This window comes from Acanthochromis polyacanthus, chromosome 16 (genome assembly GCF_021347895.1).
Source record: "Acanthochromis polyacanthus isolate Apoly-LR-REF ecotype Palm Island chromosome 16, KAUST_Apoly_ChrSc, whole genome shotgun sequence".
NCBI classification, from domain to species: domain Eukaryota; kingdom Metazoa; phylum Chordata; class Actinopteri; family Pomacentridae; genus Acanthochromis; species Acanthochromis polyacanthus.
In genome coordinates this window covers 6,107,212-6,126,006 of record NC_067128.1, presented here as the reverse complement: position 1 = coordinate 6,126,006, position 18,795 = coordinate 6,107,212, and the positions used below count along the sequence as shown (strand labels likewise).

At 37.0% G+C, this 18,795-nt stretch overlaps 1 protein-coding gene across 2 annotated transcripts; it reads left to right on the top strand.

Annotated features, from left to right (window-relative positions):
- The first annotated feature begins 60 nt into the window (after window positions 1–60).
- On the top strand, window positions 61–17,591 carry LOC110951398 (vascular endothelial growth factor A-like). Of its 2 annotated transcripts, XM_022194442.2 has the most exons (7): window positions 61–257; window positions 8,844–8,886; window positions 8,961–9,157; window positions 9,554–9,630; window positions 9,715–9,744; window positions 9,820–9,888; window positions 16,240–17,591. In XM_022194442.2, the coding sequence occupies exons 1-7, from the start codon at window positions 201–203 to the stop codon at window positions 16,274–16,276; spliced, it is 510 nt and encodes a 169-aa protein (XP_022050134.1). In that variant the 5' UTR covers window positions 61–200; the 3' UTR covers window positions 16,277–17,591. The 2 variants fall into 2 exon arrangements, with proteins under 2 accessions (XP_022050134.1, XP_022050135.1); XM_022194443.2 differs by lacking the exon at window positions 9,715–9,744.
- The last annotated feature ends 1,204 nt before the right edge of the window (window positions 17,592–18,795 follow it).

Genomic DNA, 18,795 nt, shown 5'->3' with positions numbered 1-18,795 from the left:
CAGCTTCTTCTTCTTCTTCTTCTTCTTCTTCTTCATCAGCTGCTTCATTCATGTCCTCGCGCGCTCTCCGCCACAGCTGGGCTCGTGCACGGAGGGTCGGCGCGCACATAAAGGCTCGCGCTGCTGCTCTTTGACGTTTTCATTTCATCCAGAAGAAGAAAAAGAAGAAGAAGAAGAAGAAGCAGGAGGACGTCAGCAACATGCAGAGTCTCCTGAGGCTCCTATTGGTTCTTGTGACGCAGCTGATACCTGCACAGGTAATTTACCGACACCGTTTGACTCTGAAAGACGTCTTCTGCTTTACTTTTCTCCTTTTCTTCTCCTCCAGGTAAAACATGTCATTCATTTATTACTACTTTGGAGCTGAGAATTTATTAAACTGTAATGTGTGTTGTCATTTAAGAGATTTAAAGTCTGTAGTTTGTGTAATTTGTGTAGTTGTGACTCCTGTCAGCTCTTCGGTCACAGCTGTTCAACATCTGCAGCTTCAGTCTTCAGTTCATGTTGACTCTAACAGCAGCTGCTGGTCCTCCTCAAGACTGACATTTACAGCAACAAACTGAACCTGACAACAACAGTGGAAATCTAAACAAGAGCTCTGATCTGTAGTAAAAATAAATATTAGCCATTATTTAACAGAAAAAAATATACACGGATCAAGGATTAAAATGACATAACAATAATATAAATTTACATATTGACTGTTAAAACAACAGCAACAAAAATGTGACAGGTCAAAATTGTAAATATAAATTTGCCATAATACAATGTGTGACTATAAAATTGCATTGATTAGCTTTTTTTTAATTCACCAAAAAGTATCATTGGTTTACAGATATTTTGCCATTTTTTGAAAGAATAATGTCTATTAAGAATCGCAAAATATGAAATAATTCATAGATGTTCCCTGATTTATTAAATCACAGATAATATCTTCTAAAATCCCAGAAAAAAAAGATTAGTTTACATGTTGACTGTAAAAATATACAAACAACAAAACAAGCTAAATTTGTAGTACCCTGCTAGTATTTTTTATAAATATTATTTTACAGTATGTGGCTATGAAATGCACTCCCATACTGTTGTATATCAATGTTATATCAGTATATCAGTTTTCAAGTGTTATCGTATTCCACCATTTTTATTTCATTTCATTTTTCTGTCACAGTTTTTTTTTAAATTGAATATTCCTTTAAGTGCAGAGAGCTGCAGTCAGTTTAAAACAGGCTAAAATATATAAAGATGGCTCTCAGATGACCAAAAATGACAACTTATTATTTCAAATATTGTGAAATAGGTCAGTATCAGATCATTGCTGCATGTGCTGGTTTAAAACAAAGCACATTTACTTAACTTGCTCATTTAGTGGTACTTTAACCACAGAGTATTATCACTTTCTGCTATGTTCGGGGAAATATTGCACTTTTTTGCAGAAGTTCCCAAACTTTTCAGCCCTCAAACCCCAAAATAACCAGAGATTGAAGACTCCCACAGTCCCCAGAGGAGCTGAAAATGTTTAGACGCTGCTTGCAGTTACACACATACATTAATAGACCTAAAGAATCTCAGCCACACAACAGAACAACACAGCATGATATTATTATTTTATAGTAATTTAACACTGGCTAGCAGCAGAATGTGCTAATCTGTAGTACTGCAGAAAGTATGTAGGAGCAACAGACTTAAATGTTGTTAAGCTTTCTAATAACTATAGTTAAAATATGGTTTTTGTAAAATTTTTCATTTCATTTTATTTTATTTCCAGAAATCATCTCAGGTGGTTTTAGTTCCCACTGTGGTAACTACAGCTCAAATAAATGCCACCATAGGTGTGTTTGTGGCCATTTTGCAATTTTCTTTTGTCGTTAATTTGTGTCTTTCATCATTTTATTGCTTTATATGAGAATTATCTATCTCACAGAGTCCTTTTGTGTTTTTCTGTGTGTCGTTTTTTGTCATTTTGTGCATTTTTGTGATCATGTTGTATTCTTTTGTCGTTGTTTTGGGTGTCTTTGTACTCATGTTGTTTCTTTTTTGATAATTTCCAGACTTTTTTGTGGGCATTTTAGGTTTTTATGTGGTGATTTTGTGTATTTTTGTGGTCATGTTGTATCCTTTTGTCGTTGTTTTGGGTGTCTTTGTACTCATGTTGTTTCTTTTTTGGTAATTTTCAGACTGTTTTGTGGGCATTTTAGGTTTTTATGTGGTCATTTTGTGCATTTTTGTGGTCATTTTCTGCTCCTTGTGGCCGTTTTCAGTCTGGCTGTGGTAATTGTAGGTGTTTTGTGATCATTTTGTGTGTCTCTCTCATCATTTTGTAACTTTATATGATGATTGCTTGTCTCATTGAGTCATTTTGTGTTTTTCTGTGGAGATTTGTGTTGTTTTATAACATAAAACAAATTTTATCTGCGTCTGAGAAATCACTTTCAGCTAAGTTCCCCATTACAAGGAAGTGTGAAATTAGATTTGAACAAAGAGGGAAATATGAAAAAAAGAATCACAATTTTTTTTGATAAAATTGACACTTCTTAGTGTTATTGCTTCTTAATAAGCAACAGTTCATAGATTGTCGTTAAGTCACTGATATTTATGTGGCACATTTGAAGCAGCAGTAGTTTCAAGTAGAGAAATAAGATTAAATTTGCACATTTACCTGATACATTTTGATATTAAGGTTAAGATAAACAGATTATATGTTATAGTTATAGATTGTTCGGTATTGTTCAAGCATCTTTGCACATTTTCTGCTGTATGTAGATTATTTGCAGTTACTTTGTTAGATGATGCTAAAAGCAAACGGCAAGTATGAAAAATCAAGAATAGTATAGACTACTTTTGTTGTTCGGGCTTTGAAGCAGAAAAAGTTCCCATCAGAGGAGTGAGCAGAGAGGTGAGGAGTCAGAAACAGAGAGCTGATATTCAACACAAGAGCAGAGCCAAGATCAACTGGGCTCCGTTCGATTTGTTGGGAACATTGTGCGTTTGGATGCTGAGTAGAGGCTGAGAACTTGACAAACTTCACGCTGTTTCATGAGACTTTTGAGAGCCGCCTTTGTTTTAACTGTGTTTATTGTGTGCTAAAGTCCCAGGAGTGAACGCCGCTGCTATTCTCTGCTGTTATTCTTTGGATGCTTTGAAGGTTTTTGCTTCTTGTGATAACAAACCTTCTCGTGTTGCAACCGTTTGAGAAATCAAAAGTGCTTTTGTTGTTAGCTGGCTCATGTCAGTGGCGACTGTGGAGCGACTGAAGCCTGAAAGCTGCATCGCTGTTTGTACTGGATTAAAGTGAGAGCATTGGGTTTTATCTGCCACTAGAGGGCGCTCTGCAGCTGCTCATTCAAAATACCGAAACCTTTACCATCATTCCAAACATTGTTCTTAGATTAAAAAATTGTTTTCCTGATAAATGATGCACGGTTTTGTGCCAGTATTAAACATGCAAATACAAATACTTTTGATCTTATTTTGGCCCATGTGTGCAAATGTTTTTTTTTTCCACTAAAATTAGAGACAACAATGAAACCTTATATCGTAAAACATTCCGTAATCTTCTTTTTTTCTTCACCTGTGAAGGTATAACTGAGGGAAGAAATACTCAGATGCTTTATTTAAGTAAAAGTGCCAACAAAGCTAAGAAAAAAATACTAGTACTAGTAAAAGCTGTGCATGAAAAATCAAATATTGCAGTAAACGTTCTAGTTTGGTCTCTCTGATTGATGTATTGTTAAATTTTTTTTTTTTTTTGAATTTTGTTTTTATTTCCTTCCAAAGCATAACAATAACCATACAAATATTACAATGATCCATATAATACACATTTTTTTCATTATGAAGATTTTTTTTTTTTTTTTTTTTTTGAACTCCTACCCCCCTCCCCGGCCAGTCCCCAAATTCTGTCCAAACAATAGCATAGAAAACAGTAATGTGTGCGCTTGTTTACTGTTCTGTTATGTAGGCATTACATTTGTGAAAGGAAAGGCTCCCATATTTCCTCATATGTGTCCATTTGTCCGTTTATTTTGTAGATCAGTCTTTCGTACGTAGCGGTTTCTGACAATGCAATAAACCATTCTGAGAAAGTAGGGTCCTTTTGGTCCTTCCAGTGTCTTAGTATAATTCTTTTGGCCGTGGTTAAGGCAATCTGCAGCCAACCGGAGCATTTCCCCTTCACAGCACCTTTTGGGTCCAAAACGTTTAACAAACATAATTGTGGAGTAAGAACCACTTGACTCTTCAGGATAGAACATAATTTTGCCATGACACCTCTCCAAAACACAGCTATATTAGGACAGGTTAAAAACATGTGAACCAAGTCTCCAGGGGCCAAATGGCATCTCCAGCATGTATTAGTTTGTGTGATTTTTGCTCTGTAAAGTCTTAGAGGTGTCCAATACAGTCGATTTAAAATTTTGAACTGAATAAGCTTGGAGCGTGCATCCCTCAGTGGGTTTAACATGGTTTTAATCAATGCGTCCCATTCATCTATTGTAAATTCGATACCTATGTCTTTTTCCCATGTGGTTTTCAGACTTTTGTTGGTTTTATTTTCTTCCTCAGCTAAGAATTTATATATATTGCTTACTAATCGCGGGAGTTTGCTGAGTTTCTCCATTATTGCTTGCACCTGTGGTTTTGTAGATATAACTGGATGTTTCCGTTTTAATTCTAATAAACAGTTTCTCAGTTGTAGATAATGCCAGTGTTCCTTTTCAGGTAGGCCAAATGTTATTTTGAGGTCTTGAAATGTTATGACATTACCTTCCAGAAAAACATGTTCTAATTTTTCAATTCCCTTATTATACCAATTTCTCCAGAATATTGTCCTCCCTCCTATTTTTATTTTGGGGTTCTCCCACAAAGGTGCAGATGGATGAAGTTGTGGCAACGAGTTCTTTCTCTTGTGAATCTGCAGCCATACGTTGCGGGTATGCGTTATAATTGGGTTGGATTTGGTGTTATTTCTGTGGGTTTGATTCAAATAGTCTGGAGATTTAAAGGGAGAGTTGATTTCATCCTCCAGCTGTACCCAGATGGGTTTTCTGTGAGTTTTAGATATTAGAGATATAATTTGGGCTACGGTAAATGCATTGTGATAACGTCGTATATTAGGCAGGTTCAGTCCTCCACGAGCTGTGTTAAGTTGAAGTTTTGCGAGAGTCATTCTGGGCTTCTTACCTGCCCATATGAATTTCTTAAGACATATATCCAATGCTTTGAAAATTGTTTGTGGGACCATAAGAGGTATAGTACTGAATAAATAATTCAGTTTAGGGATGATAACCATTTTGACTGCCTGTATCCTACCCCATAAAGAAATCTGGAGTTTGTCCCAAGTTTTTAAGAGAAGGTCTATTTTACATATCAGGGGGTCAAAATTATCTTCAGCAATTTTTTCCAATCCTGGGTTTATCATAATTCCCAAGTATTTGAGGTTTTTCCGAACCCATTGGAAATTCCAGTTATCGAAATGTGTCTTAAAGCAGGATTTGGATAGCGGCATAACTTCACATTTAGTCCAATTAATTTTGTACCCTGAAATTTCAGAGAATGCGTTTATGGTATCTAGAAGATTTGGTACCGAACTCTGTGGTTTTGACAATAGGACAAGTAGATCATCTGCAAAGATTAAAATTTTATTGTTGATTCCACCCATGGGGATGCCTTCTATCTTTTCATTTTGTCTGATAGCCTGTGCTAAGGGCTCAAGGGCGATAATAAAGAGCAGTGGCGAAAGAGGATCGCCCTGTTTAGTCCCCCGTTCCAGAGGGAACCCAGGGGACCATAGTCCATTAGTTGTAACCATTGCCCTGACATTTGTGTAGATCATTTTAACAATATTCTGAAGTTGAACGCCAAAACCGAATTTATTTAAGGTATGATATAAGTAGCTCCATTCAACCCTGTCATATGCTTTTTCTGCATCGAGGGATAAGGCAGCCATAGGATCTAATTGATCCTGCGATTTCCAGATGAGATGGAATAGTCGTCTCATGCTGTCAGAGGATGTTCTGCCTTTAACAAAACCAACTTGGTCTGGGTGTATTATGTTGACAATGACCTTGTTGACTCTTGCAGCAAAAATCTTGGTAAATAACTTAGCATCACAACATAATAAACTTATCGGTCTATAGCTGCCACATTCTAGTGGATTTTTCTCCTTTTTCAATATGAGTGTGATAACAGATTCTGTCATGGACAGGGGAAGCTGTTTAGCTGAAATGGCAAAATTGAACACTTTTAGTATTTCCGGGGAAAGCTCATCAGCAAATATTTTGTAAAATTCGTTGGGTATCCCATCTATACCCGGTGTTTTCCCGCTGGGGGATATATGTATATATTTTTTTATCTCTTCCAGGGTTATGGGTTGTTCCAGTTGTTTTGCTTCCTCTTCTGAGAGTTTTGGTAGTTTAAGTGTCTCGAAAAAATTATCTACTTTGTGTGGTTGGAGCTTAGTCTCTGATCTGTAGATATTTTTATAATACTCCTCAAATGCTGTGTTAATTTCTTGTCTGTTCCTTATAACAATGCCATTTTTATCTTTAATCGCACTAATTTGGCTGGATACTTGACGTGCTTTGAGTTGACCGGCTAACAGTTTTCCTGCTTTGTCTCCGGATTCGTACCATTTTTGTTTTATTCTAAAGAGAGAATATTCAGCCTTTTTTGACAGGATAGTGTTTAGTTCATATTTCGCTTTCACCAAAATTGTTAAAGTTGTTGGGTCTGGGTTGTTCCTATAATCTGTTTCCAGTTTCTTTATATCGTTTTCACATTTTTTTATTTTGTTTTGGTCTTGTTTTTTAATACGTGATGACTGTTGTATCAGTATCCCCCTTACCCAAGCTTTGAAGGCATCCCATACACAGTTTGGTGACGCAGTTCCGGTGTTTAATTCGAAAAATGTTTTGATATTCTCTTTGAGAGATGCACAGAATTCTTTATCGTGTAAGACAGAGGTGTTCATTCTCCAACCTGTAGCTCTCTCCTTTTGCATGTCTAAATGTAGAGTCAGTTCTATTGGGGCATGATCAGTAATCGCTATTACACCAATTTCGCAATTCGCCACTTTTTCTATAAGAGAATGAGACATCAGAAAATAATCTATACGGCTATAGACTGAGTGTCTATTTGAATAGAACGTGTAATCTCGAGCTGTGGGATTCATTAATCTCCATATATCGTGAATGCCGATATCTTTGCAAAGGATTTTTATAGAAGCGAGTGTTTTATTTTGTTTAGTGGTGGAGCTCCCGGATTTATCCAATAAAGTGTCTAGTACTTGGTTGAAATCTCCACCTAGAATAATGGGAAAGTCCCCAAAGTCTAACACAGTCTTTTTCAGCTGAAGGAAGAAGTCAGGATCCTCAATGTTAGGTGCGTATATGTTCCCTATGATCATGTCCTGTCCATCTACATTTATTTGTAATAACAAGATTCGTCCTTCATCATCTTTATATTCTCTATGTATTTGAACCCTCAATTTCTTTGAGAATAGTATTGATACTCCTCTCTTTTTCTGACTGTAAGTATTATGACTATTGTTAAATTTTTAATAGTGAAGCATCAGTGTGTCGCTGTTGGAGGTCTTTGAATCCAGTTTTATATTTAGGCACAGAAGATAAATCTGAGGCTCCAAGCATGGCTAATGAGAGAGAAAAGAAGAAAAATCAACATTTTGACACACGAATCTATCATTTTTGCTGAGATATTGGGTCATTTATATACATGAAGCGGATGTTTTGAGGGAAAAGTCGCTATTTGGTGGAGCAGAGCGAAGGAAAAGCAAAGAAAACCAATCTCTAATCTGTGATTTTTGCTGAGATGTTGGATCATTTGAATATTTCCTGAAATCTAGCAATTTGTTGGAGCTTTTAACGACTCGCAGACATCAAACATGTGACCGTGACTGCACATTGCTTTCCAGAAGAAGTCCAGAATGTTAGAAATCCCTGCTTTATTCAGCTGTATTTTAATTCTTGTTGTGTTATCCACTGATTTAAACCTTCCTTTTGAAACGGCGGCTTTGTTAGTAAAGCTAATTGAACAATAATTAGAGGAAATCCCTAATTAAATGCTTAAGTACTCAGTGTCTCAAGTCCTTTGTGTGTCATTCGAGCAGTAAATCTACTTCTCAGCTAGAATTTGTTTGTTTTAAAAACATTGTGAGGAAGCTCTGCAAAGTTCTAGTGATGTTTTCAGCAGGAAATTTAGCTTTTAGTTCCCAGAATGTTCTACTTGAAGGCAAAATAAAGTTCTGTGAAGAAGTAGTTGGCTAACAATTCAACAATAGCAATTCTTCTTCACTTCTTTTAGGTAATAAATGCTGTTCTAAAAGTGCAGACAAGCTTCGATCATACTTGTCTACTCTTTTATTTAATTAATTTGAGTTAATCTATTATATTTCATCCAACTTGTATGTGGTGTCTAAAGTTAATTTCATTCTTATTCATTCATTCATTCATTCATTCATTTATTTGGATGCTATATATATGTAAAGCATTTTGAAATAGCCTCTGTGTGTGATAAGGCGCGACATAAATAAATTTGTTTAAAAATGATAATCTTCTGTTCTGTGCTGACCCTCTAGCAGCACATCTGTCCTTTAAGTAACTACAGCTGTCAGATAAATGCAATAGAGTACAAAGTATAGTATTAAATGTAAAGGGGGTGAAGTATAATGTTGCAGAAAATGGAAATATTTAAATAAAATGAAGGTATCTCAACATTGTACTTCATTTTTCTATTTGAGTAGACATGTTTAGTTGCTTTTCAGGGTTTTCTGGATTGTGTGCATCGATTCTATGAAACACTGAAGGTTTGATCTATGTTTTTTTTTACAGATGCTTCACCTTCCACCTGAGAGTAACTCCACAGGTAACACAGGTAAGGACGATGCTCCTCTCCACTCCCCTCTGACTTTTCCACCTGGTGCAGTAAAGACAAACGTTCTCCTGCAGTGATGACGTTCAAGGAGGTTCTGGAGAAGAGCCATTGTCGGCCGATGGAGCAGCTGGTGTATGTGGAGCAAGAGTTTCCAGAGGAGGTGGAGTTTCTGTACAAACCCGCCTGTGTGCCGCTCTGGAGATGCTCCGGATGCTGCATCAACGAGGAGCTGGAATGTCATCCGACGCTTGAACGCAACGTCACTCTGCAGGTGGGTCAGGATGGATCAGAAAGGAAGGAACTAGTGGTCATATTTTGCTGTATCCTGTTTTGAAAAATAATTTTTACCTTCTGTTTTTTTTTTTTTTTAGCAATTTATTGTTATTTTACAGCTTTTGCCTGTTGTCTTAAGTAAAAATGAAAGCTGCTAAAATCACAGAAAAAATTAATTCTATTAAATTTGCCCTCAAAAAATTTGTGCATTTAAAAGAGCATTCAAATTGCAGTAAATTAATAGAAATGGCTTGACAGCTTAATTTTTCTCCACTTTGACTTCAGGATTTAAAGTTTTTAAAATCTGTTTTGTTGACAGTTTCATTAGAAGTAGTCACAACTGAAAAAGACAGATGCAAACTGTTGAGCAAATGGCTGGATGTTTGTCTCTCAGATGATGAGGATTCTCCCCCCGGCGTCTGCACAACCTGTCGAACTCACATTTGTAGAACATCAGAGATGTGAATGCAGGTAAATTACTGAACATCTTTCTAATAAACACCAGAAGCAGACAGATTTTTTTTTTGAATAACTGAGATACTTTATTCTTTTTAGAGAACGGCAGCCACTTCAAAATCATAAAAGGTTAGGAAACGAGCATTTTATCTGTCAGATTTGAACACATCTGTATGTTTATTGCACTTTGCTCTTCCTCCACAGCATCACCGAGTCTATCAAGAACAGACCTCGGAGGCAGAAACACAAGAAGACAGCGAGCGACTGTGAAAAGTAAGACACTGATTGCTCCCCTGTGGCGCTCAGACACGCTGCTGGGAGATGTTTGGACGTTTACAGCTACATTTATCAGCATTTCCTCCACTCTGCCAGACTACCAAGGACAGAGGAGATTAAACAACATCACAGCTGCAGTTCAATCCAAAAACACTTCTGATCATCGCGTGCCTTTGTGAGGTCATGGAGAATTTGTGGTCCAATAATTCGAGGCTGCTGATGGTTTCAAAAGAAGACTGCAGGTCTGAAGGTTTAGACTGAAAATAAAATGACTCACATATGAGGAAAAAATAAATAATAAATGGAGGAAGAATGAAGGAATGAATAAACTAATTAGCCACAACATTAACCCATTTCTGGGCACAAAAAAATATTGTTCCTTTGTCTGAAAAAAAAATCCAAAAATTCAGCAAAAAAATTCTCCAAATTTCTGATTATTTGCAAAACCTTCAGGAAGAAAATTCCAATAATTCCTTAAAAGTTTCCCTGAAAAGTTTTATTTTAAAAAAAATCCCCCAAATTTGGTAAGAAAATTCTTGGAGATATTTTTTAAAAAAATAGTAAAAATCTTCCAAAAAATCCTAAAATAGCTAAAGTGATTTCATATATATCAGTAAAACTTCTAATACTTTCTTTAAAAATTTTCACATAAAAATCAACCAAAATCCAGCGAAATTCGGTTGATTTTTTGTGAATGTTCTTAAAGAAACATTTGTAACATTTTTTTTCCACCAAAAAATGTTCAAAGATTTCCCAAAAATGTTGAAAATGTGGACATCAGGAGTTTCACTGTGAAAATATATATATATATTTTTCCACATTTTCAGACTTTAAAACGGGTCAATTCGACCCACAAGATGACACTAGGGTTAAAACCACTGACTGATGAAGCAGTAGCATTGATCATCTCGTTGTTATGGCTTCTGTCAGTGGGTGGAATACATCAGGCAGCAAGTGAACAGTCGGTTTCTGATTTTGTTGTGTTGCAAGCTGGAAAAATGGGCAGAATCTCAGAGATTTTGACAAATTAAATGACTGGATGAGAGCATCTGTGAAACAGCAGATGTTGTGAGGTGTGTCTGGTAGATCAGTGGTTATTACAAATCGCCCAAAGAATCAGAATCATTGAGGCCCGAGGACCGATAATGTAATTTGGATTTGTACTTGTCTTTTAAATTTACTGCTGGACCTTCGTGGCCAGGGATTTGCAGATAGAAATGAGCCAGTAGCTAGTCTCTTCTCCTTTAGATTAGTGTTTTTCTGCATAGTCCTTGATGAATAAATAAAAGGTGTAGCATGCACATGAGGGGTCTGATTTCCCAGAGGAGCTACTGTATCACAAACTGCTTTAAACCTTAATGCTGCTAAAAGAAAGGAGTTGGAAACCACTGTGTTTGGAGCTGCAGACTGGTCAGAAAGTCCATGCTGACTCTTTTCCACCACTAAAGGCTCCGACAAGTGACATGTGAGCATTAACAGCAACTGAAGCATGCATCGTTCTTTGTTTTGTTTCATGTCGACGGCATTTTGTCCTTTTTAACCTTAGCAATGAGGGTACTTCATAAAATTCTCAGCCTCACCTGAAAACAAGGGGCAGGACTCCCATTTTGGGGCATCACTGTTTACTATAACGCCTTATATCAGTGTCCACAAAAAACGAAATGTTTAAAGCAATCAAAGAAACAAGGAGAGGAAAGTTTGGAGCTGCTACTGTTGCTGTCAGTCCACACAGCATCAGGTGGTCGAAGCAGCTTAATGTGGCTTTGAACTCTTTGAACCTCGTGAACTTTACTATCCTGACCTGCACCGTCTGACGTCTGTTTCTCAAAGTGAATCCTACTTGTGCTTGTGAGAGGATGAGGTCATGCATTCTGCTGAGGAGAATCTGAAGGCCAAAGCTGAGACCTTGAGCGTTAATGGACCATTGAAGTTCAAAGAGACTATGTTGAAAAATAATACAAGAACTATCTTTCTCCTGTGACGCTTTCTGGTGAGGCTCAGAACTTTCTGAAGGTCCCTCGTTGGTTTTATAAACTGCGTTGCAAAATGTTTCTTATTCACTTAATCACATAGATACTCATCAGAGGTAGCAGAGCAAAGACAGCAGATAAATCTGAGGGTTTTGATTAATTCAAACATGAATAATAGAGAAAGAAAGAAGAAAAAGCAAAGTTCTGATGCACAGATCTGTGACTTTTGATGAGATTTTGGATCTTTTACTGAAATATAAACAGGAGTTAAGAAGGAAAAATCACTATTTGATGGACATATGAAATCTTTAACAATGTATGTAATTCAGTTCAATTAAATTTCATTTAAATTAAAACTCAGTTTGTCTCAAGACGCTTTACAGAACCCATGTATTTCAAATATAGAGCCCTGCAAGGGTCAAATTAAAAGTTTTTTTATTTATAACCCTTCTGATCCACATGAGCAGTTGCTGTGTTGGTTTGGTCCAAATTTTGTCTTTTTTGAACCAAATTTTTATTTAAACTACATGTTTTTATACATATTTATATGCAGCTCAAAAATGATTGTACTTAAAGAAACCACGTTTGAAGACCTAAGATTGATTTTTAATGCAACATACATACAAATGTATGAGGTGTCTGAAAACTATTTTCCATCACTGTACTTGATCAATAAAATAAATGCAGAATGTTTCAGAAATGGCAAACAGAGGACCAAGTTGTTGGAAGATATATGGAGCTTGGTGAAGCATCTTTCTACAGATGATGAGCAGTGTAGATTTGTTATATTTTAAAAAAAAAACACACACACACACACACACAAAAAAAATCAACACTAGTTTGACTTTTTTAAATGATTTGTGATGTTTCAACAGTGTCATCCTGCACAAAATACATTTCTGATTTCTCTTTCTGTTTCCGTAGAGGTGCAGAACTTTAGTGAAAAATGAACTAGAGTGGGTAAAAATGTGACAGGACTGAAAAACATCCAGACACTGTTTGTAAGTCAGAGGGTTGAGAAGTGCTTTTCCTAAAGGGGCATTTCACAATTGGAGAGGAGGTCATTCCAAGCATGAGTGTTACACTGTAAAAATTTTACATTAAGTATTTGTTACAGGTGGTTTAAAAAAAGTGATTGTTTATCATCCAGGTAAACACCACAACCGATGCCTCTGCTACAGTTAAGACTAAAGCACTTGACAGATTCATCCTTTTAAATCTAATCTTCAGGTCTTATCACGTCCTACTTCTACGTGAAGAGTTTTTTAATCAGTGCTCATAAAGGACATCTTTTACAGTTCTGTTCTTAGTGCACTGTGACATTTAGCTGACGCTAATAACTGCTGAGATGTGGAAATGTAGTGTGAGCTCTCACTTAGTCACATCACCTGGATGTCTTCCAGAGTCAAAGCCTCATTAGTCCAAAAAAAGAAATTCATTTTAACACCTTGTCTCCACCTCCAAGTCAGCGAAGGAACACTGTGGAAACACAAGGAGAGAATTTAGCACTAAAAAGAGAGAAACATCAGAGGAAATATGTTTGATTTGTTTAATTGAGAGTGTTGAAAGATGAGGTTAGCTTCAGCTGAGCAGGAAATCACTTTGTGGATGGATTCCTTCACAGACAAGAACAATTTCAGCGATAAATGAGTCTTAAAATGTGCTTTGAGTTGAATAAATGTGTCTGTCCTTCAAGCATTCAATAATCACTCAGTGGTTATCATTATTTGAAGTGTCAGTGGTGCCTGAGTCACAAATCATTTTCCTTCACAGAACGAGGAACAATGAAGTGGAACTGTGAGTTATCTGGTGGAAAGTAGGTCGACTGTTTAAAACATCTGCTGCAGGGCTTCACCACCTCCTCTGCTACACTCTAAAAAAATCAGGTCTGAGCTTCACAGCAAAAAATAACAGTGTTCTGGAGTTATGTAAACTTCTCATGAAATTATGTTAAACCAACAACCTGTGTAGAGCTAGGAGGACTAGCTTTTCCTCTGCAATCAAAGACAGTAGGAAGCTGATGCAAGATTAATATGCTAACCCAACCCATTAACATAAAGTCTGGAACTTTAAATGTTTATCTTAATCGTTAAATTTGATTTAAACCGTGTTTTAATCTTGTCACAATGCATGCCCCAAACTGATGCCAAAGATCAGAACAACAACAACAAAGGCAGACATTTAAGTTTAAATTACACACAATAGGAAGTTGATTCAATTACAATATTAATATGTTTGCACAACCCATCAACATAAAGTTTGGGACTTTAAAGTCTTTATCTTAATTGCTAAATTTGATTCAAAACATGTTTAAATCTTGCAACAATGCATGTCCCAAAACAATGTCAAAAATCAGAGCAGCACTTTTTAAAATAATTATATATGTAGCAATTAATCAACTAGAAATCTCTACATCATACATGCTAACCAGAGGACATTAAATGTCGCAGAAGCATTTGTCATGGTGCCTATTTGCTAGCTAATCTCCCATAATGCTCTCTGCTTGCCAACATGAAGAGCCCTTAGCCCAAGTGATACCTCCTCTGGTTGCTACAGGATAAAACAATAAGAGACTTTACCTACAGCTGAAAAATAAATACTAAATACTGACTTGGTGAATAATTATGCCAACAACTATTTTCATTTATATAATTTTCTTTCATTGACATTACTTTATAGAAATCTGTTTTCACTTTGACATTAAAGAGTTTTTTCCAATATTTTTTTTTGTTAAAAAAGCTAAATTTTATTGACCATGATTGATTTATAAAAGCAATAAAAGGGTAAAACATCAAAGGCGGTGAATACTTATGATAGGCACTGTATGTCGGAAAATGGCATCGGCAGACTTAAGTTGAACTGGATCGAGTCATTTCTACTTGCAACTATGTATTTAATTAAATGACGTTAATAGGTCTCTTTATTAATTTTAGAGAGTGTAGCGGAAACATCCCATTCAACAGCTTGAACAGTCTCAGAAAGAAATCCATGTTCTCAATCAGTTTCACTAAAAGCTGCACTCTGGACTGGAGGTTACTGTGGGGGAAGGTCGAGTTGGGTGGTGGTCTGCAAGTTTCCCCACAAAACTATTTCAGGAACATGTGTGGTCTTGTTGTGGCTGTTTGCTGGTCAGACAACGTTAATGCCGCACTTTGACTCCTACTTATTCATAAACAAAAGCTTGGGGCCGCAGGGCCACCCTATATTTAGTGGTGAAGGGACCACACAGTCTTAATTTCTTCCATCACATTCAAAATTGCATTTAAAAGCTGAGGGGGATAAACACTCCTTTTGATGCCGTCATGGTGGCTTCGTTCAAACTGAACATTTAGTCTCTTAGTTTGGCCGTTCAGGAGGACAGTTTTCACTCTGTTATGGGAATGAGAAATGTCACTTCAAGTAGAGGCTCCATCTTAGGAAACCTGTGACCTTTGTGGCCCCAGGGCCTTTGCACTGTTGACCTGTTTTACAACCCATCTGTGTACGTGTCAGACTGGTCATATGGGTGAAGATCTGCAGTGCTGAGATTGCGTTTATCACATCAGTTTCTCTCATAACTGTTGTGCAGCTTGAACTGGGTTATAGATTTAGGAAGCACCGTGTTGGTGAGCTCCCTTGTAATGTGAATAACATTCTCAAACGCCACAAACATTAAAATAGAGATAAAATAAATATCGTGGCTCTACAGATGCAGAAAAAGAAAGTTAAAGATCAAGATTGTCTAGTTGTGGGATGGTTTCTGCTGAGAGATGTTACACAAGTGCTCTAAAATATATACATGCGTACCTTTTTGATCTGATCTAAAAGTGACCTCATGTAATTAAAAGATTCTTCTTTCATCTTAAAAATGTTGCAAAAGTGAAACTTTTAGATTTATTTATCTAATAGAAGATAGTTTGTTTTTTTTAGCATGTATTAAAATAGCATTTCCCTCACACTGTGTTACTATGTGTTTTAACAATATATGCTGTTATTTTCCCCATTATTCGTTTTTAATACAATTTTACAGACTTCCATTATTTTAAGGTGTTTTTCCATGCATTGCAGCCAGCTCTATACCCCATTTTTTGAGCTGTTTTAACTTTTTTACAATCTGCATGTTTGTATGAAATGTTCTACATAAATGAAGTTAAACAGGTTATCAGAATTTCTATGATAGTCACTCATTCTTGCAATTTTGCCGTCTGATTCAGGTCTGTATACTGTTCAATACAGTTTGTATATTTTTTGTCACAGTTTTTCATAAAAAAAACTGTTGTTAATTAACACTGAATGCTCTGCAGCTGAACTGGGTTTAAAAAAAAGAGTGTTGGGTGAAATGATGGAGACAGCTGTGACTCATAGACATTCCTCTAATGGTTTATTTTTGTCTTTTTAGGTGCCAGTCCCCTCAAAACAAGATAAATCCTCACTGAATGTGGAGGAGGGGCTTTGGAGATTTAACACATATGCACTGATCATATCTGACTGTTCGTTCTGTCTGCGCATCAATCCACATCAATCAAGACTTCCTATCTTCTCCTTGACATTCTTTTCTTTTTTTGATTATCAAAGCAATATACAGATGAATGACAAATTAAAGGAAAAACTAATATAAAGTGCTGCCAGAATAGCATCAAGTGCTTCTTGCCGTTAATTCTCTATGTCTGTGAAACTCTACTGGAAGAATGAACACCATTCTTTGAAAAAAAAAAAAAGGGCTCATCGGGTGTTTTGGACAGCTGTCTAACATATGTTGGGTTGAAATCTGGTGACTCTGAAGGCCACAGTATATGAATCCAAGGAGCCTCAGTACAAAAGCAGCTGGATTTGCTTTTTACTGAAGTTTCCAAGATTGACTAGAACCTCCACAGACATAGTAAGACAGCATATGATGGTCATCATTTCCATCAAACCATTCAGTAACCCATTATACCTTGTGCATGGAAGAGACTGAAATGTTCAATCACAGCATAAACATCCATCCATCCATCCATTCTCTATACACCGCTTTATCCTCACTAGGGTCGTGGGGGGTGGTGGAGTCTATCCCAGCTGACTCGGGCGAAGGCAGGGGACACCCTGGACAGGTCGTCAGTCTGTCGCAGGGCTACATATACGGACACACAATCACTCTCGCATTCACACCTACGGGCAATTTAGAGTAACCAATTAACAGCATAAACATGATCACTCAAAATGACTTTGTAATGATTTGCAGGGAACAAGTTGACCCAAACTATGCCCCCCACAGAGCCACCACATCCCCTCTCTGTAGGGGTCAAGGGTTCAGGTATTTACTTTAATTTGTCACTCGTCTGTATGTCCGCAGACACCTTTTGGCCTTGAACGCAATTTTTCATTAACCAAAACCAATGTCAGTTTTATTTTTAAACCTAGCTGTTCTAGCGTGAGGTGTTGAAAAAACACATACATAACAGATACAAAGTAGCCATAGAGATAATGGAATGCTTCAGCTTTTCAGTCGCCAGGGGAAAGGATTAACGCCTCCATCTATTCCTAAGTGTTCGCTGATTAACTGTCAGATTAATGGTAACATTCACATGGAGGCCAGACTCTTCTCCATGACTCAATGTTTACATTGCTATGACACCAGTTCTATTCTGATGAAGGAAATATATTATCTGTTTGTATACAAGTTGTTATTTTTATAGCAGTGCCTTTTGATGAATGCTCTGCCTAATTATGAGGAGTGATACGCTTGTGAAATAAAATTCACTCCAAATACAAGGGATCTCTGTCTTTTCTGCATTTGCATTTGTAGATAGTTGTGCTCAGCACCATGTGAGGACAGCGTGAACTCTTCATCTGACCAGGCACTGTAGTTAAAGCAGCTACAAGGGGTTACTGTTAGCCACTGATCTGTGATGCATTCACAAACACATGTGGGATGATAGAGGCATAGGCCGAGCTTTTATAGGGGAAGCAGCAGTACATCGCAATCAATGTTTAGAAAATGAGTATTTCGTCTTACCAACTATCAAAAACCAAAAACTTTACAGACAACACTGAAAATTTAGGTCCCAAAGTAGAAACTCAATGCAACAAAAGGGAATACACCTGTAAACTTGATCACTGAAGCAAAACTGAGAACCCCTGTGATTTCCAATCAGCCTAACTGCATGAGCAAAGTTATAAAATGAGCTACCAGAACTTTCTTCATTTTGGACCTATGGGCTGTTTTTATGTGCATGCTGCATCTTGGCTCCACATTAAGAAGAACTGCCAAAGAAATTAAAAAATCTGATTGTGAGGCTTCAACAAGATGGCGAAAGATACAGAATGCTCAGTGAGCAAACTAAACCAGTGTAGCAGCAGTAACAAGGAGGTAAAGATGAGCCATAGTGCCTCTAATCACAACTGCAGTGGTCATTTTCCTAAAATGACACCATGGACAGTGAACTACTTTGACAATCTAGCTCTAAAAACAGACCAGGAAGTGATTTGGACTTGGCACAGCAGTTATCATTGGAATTCAGAGTTTTTGTGAAGCTCAGACAGTGTGAAAGACAACAACAACCTCTCTGGACTGCGTGCAAAAAAACTTGCTGGCACTTCGGCACAAAACTGCAAGATGAAACTTTACTGAAAAACATGAAAAGAGGCCTGACGTTTGGAACAAATTATTTAATCAGATGAGACAAAGAATAAATTGGCATGGCTCAGATTGGTGTGAACCCAACCAGGACTACAACAGTGAATAAAAAGCCCTGACAGTGAAGCACAGAGGTAAAAGTGTGAAGATATGGAGCTGTATAAGTGCAAAAAGTTTCCAGAAGATGACGTGTAGATGGCACCATGAATTCTTTGGGGATATACCAAAGGTGTTGGGGGAGAGTTGCTTCCCCAAGCAAATGAGTTCAAATATCTCGATATCTTGTTCATGAGTGATGGGAACATGGAGTGTGAGATGGACAGGCAGATGGGTGTGGCG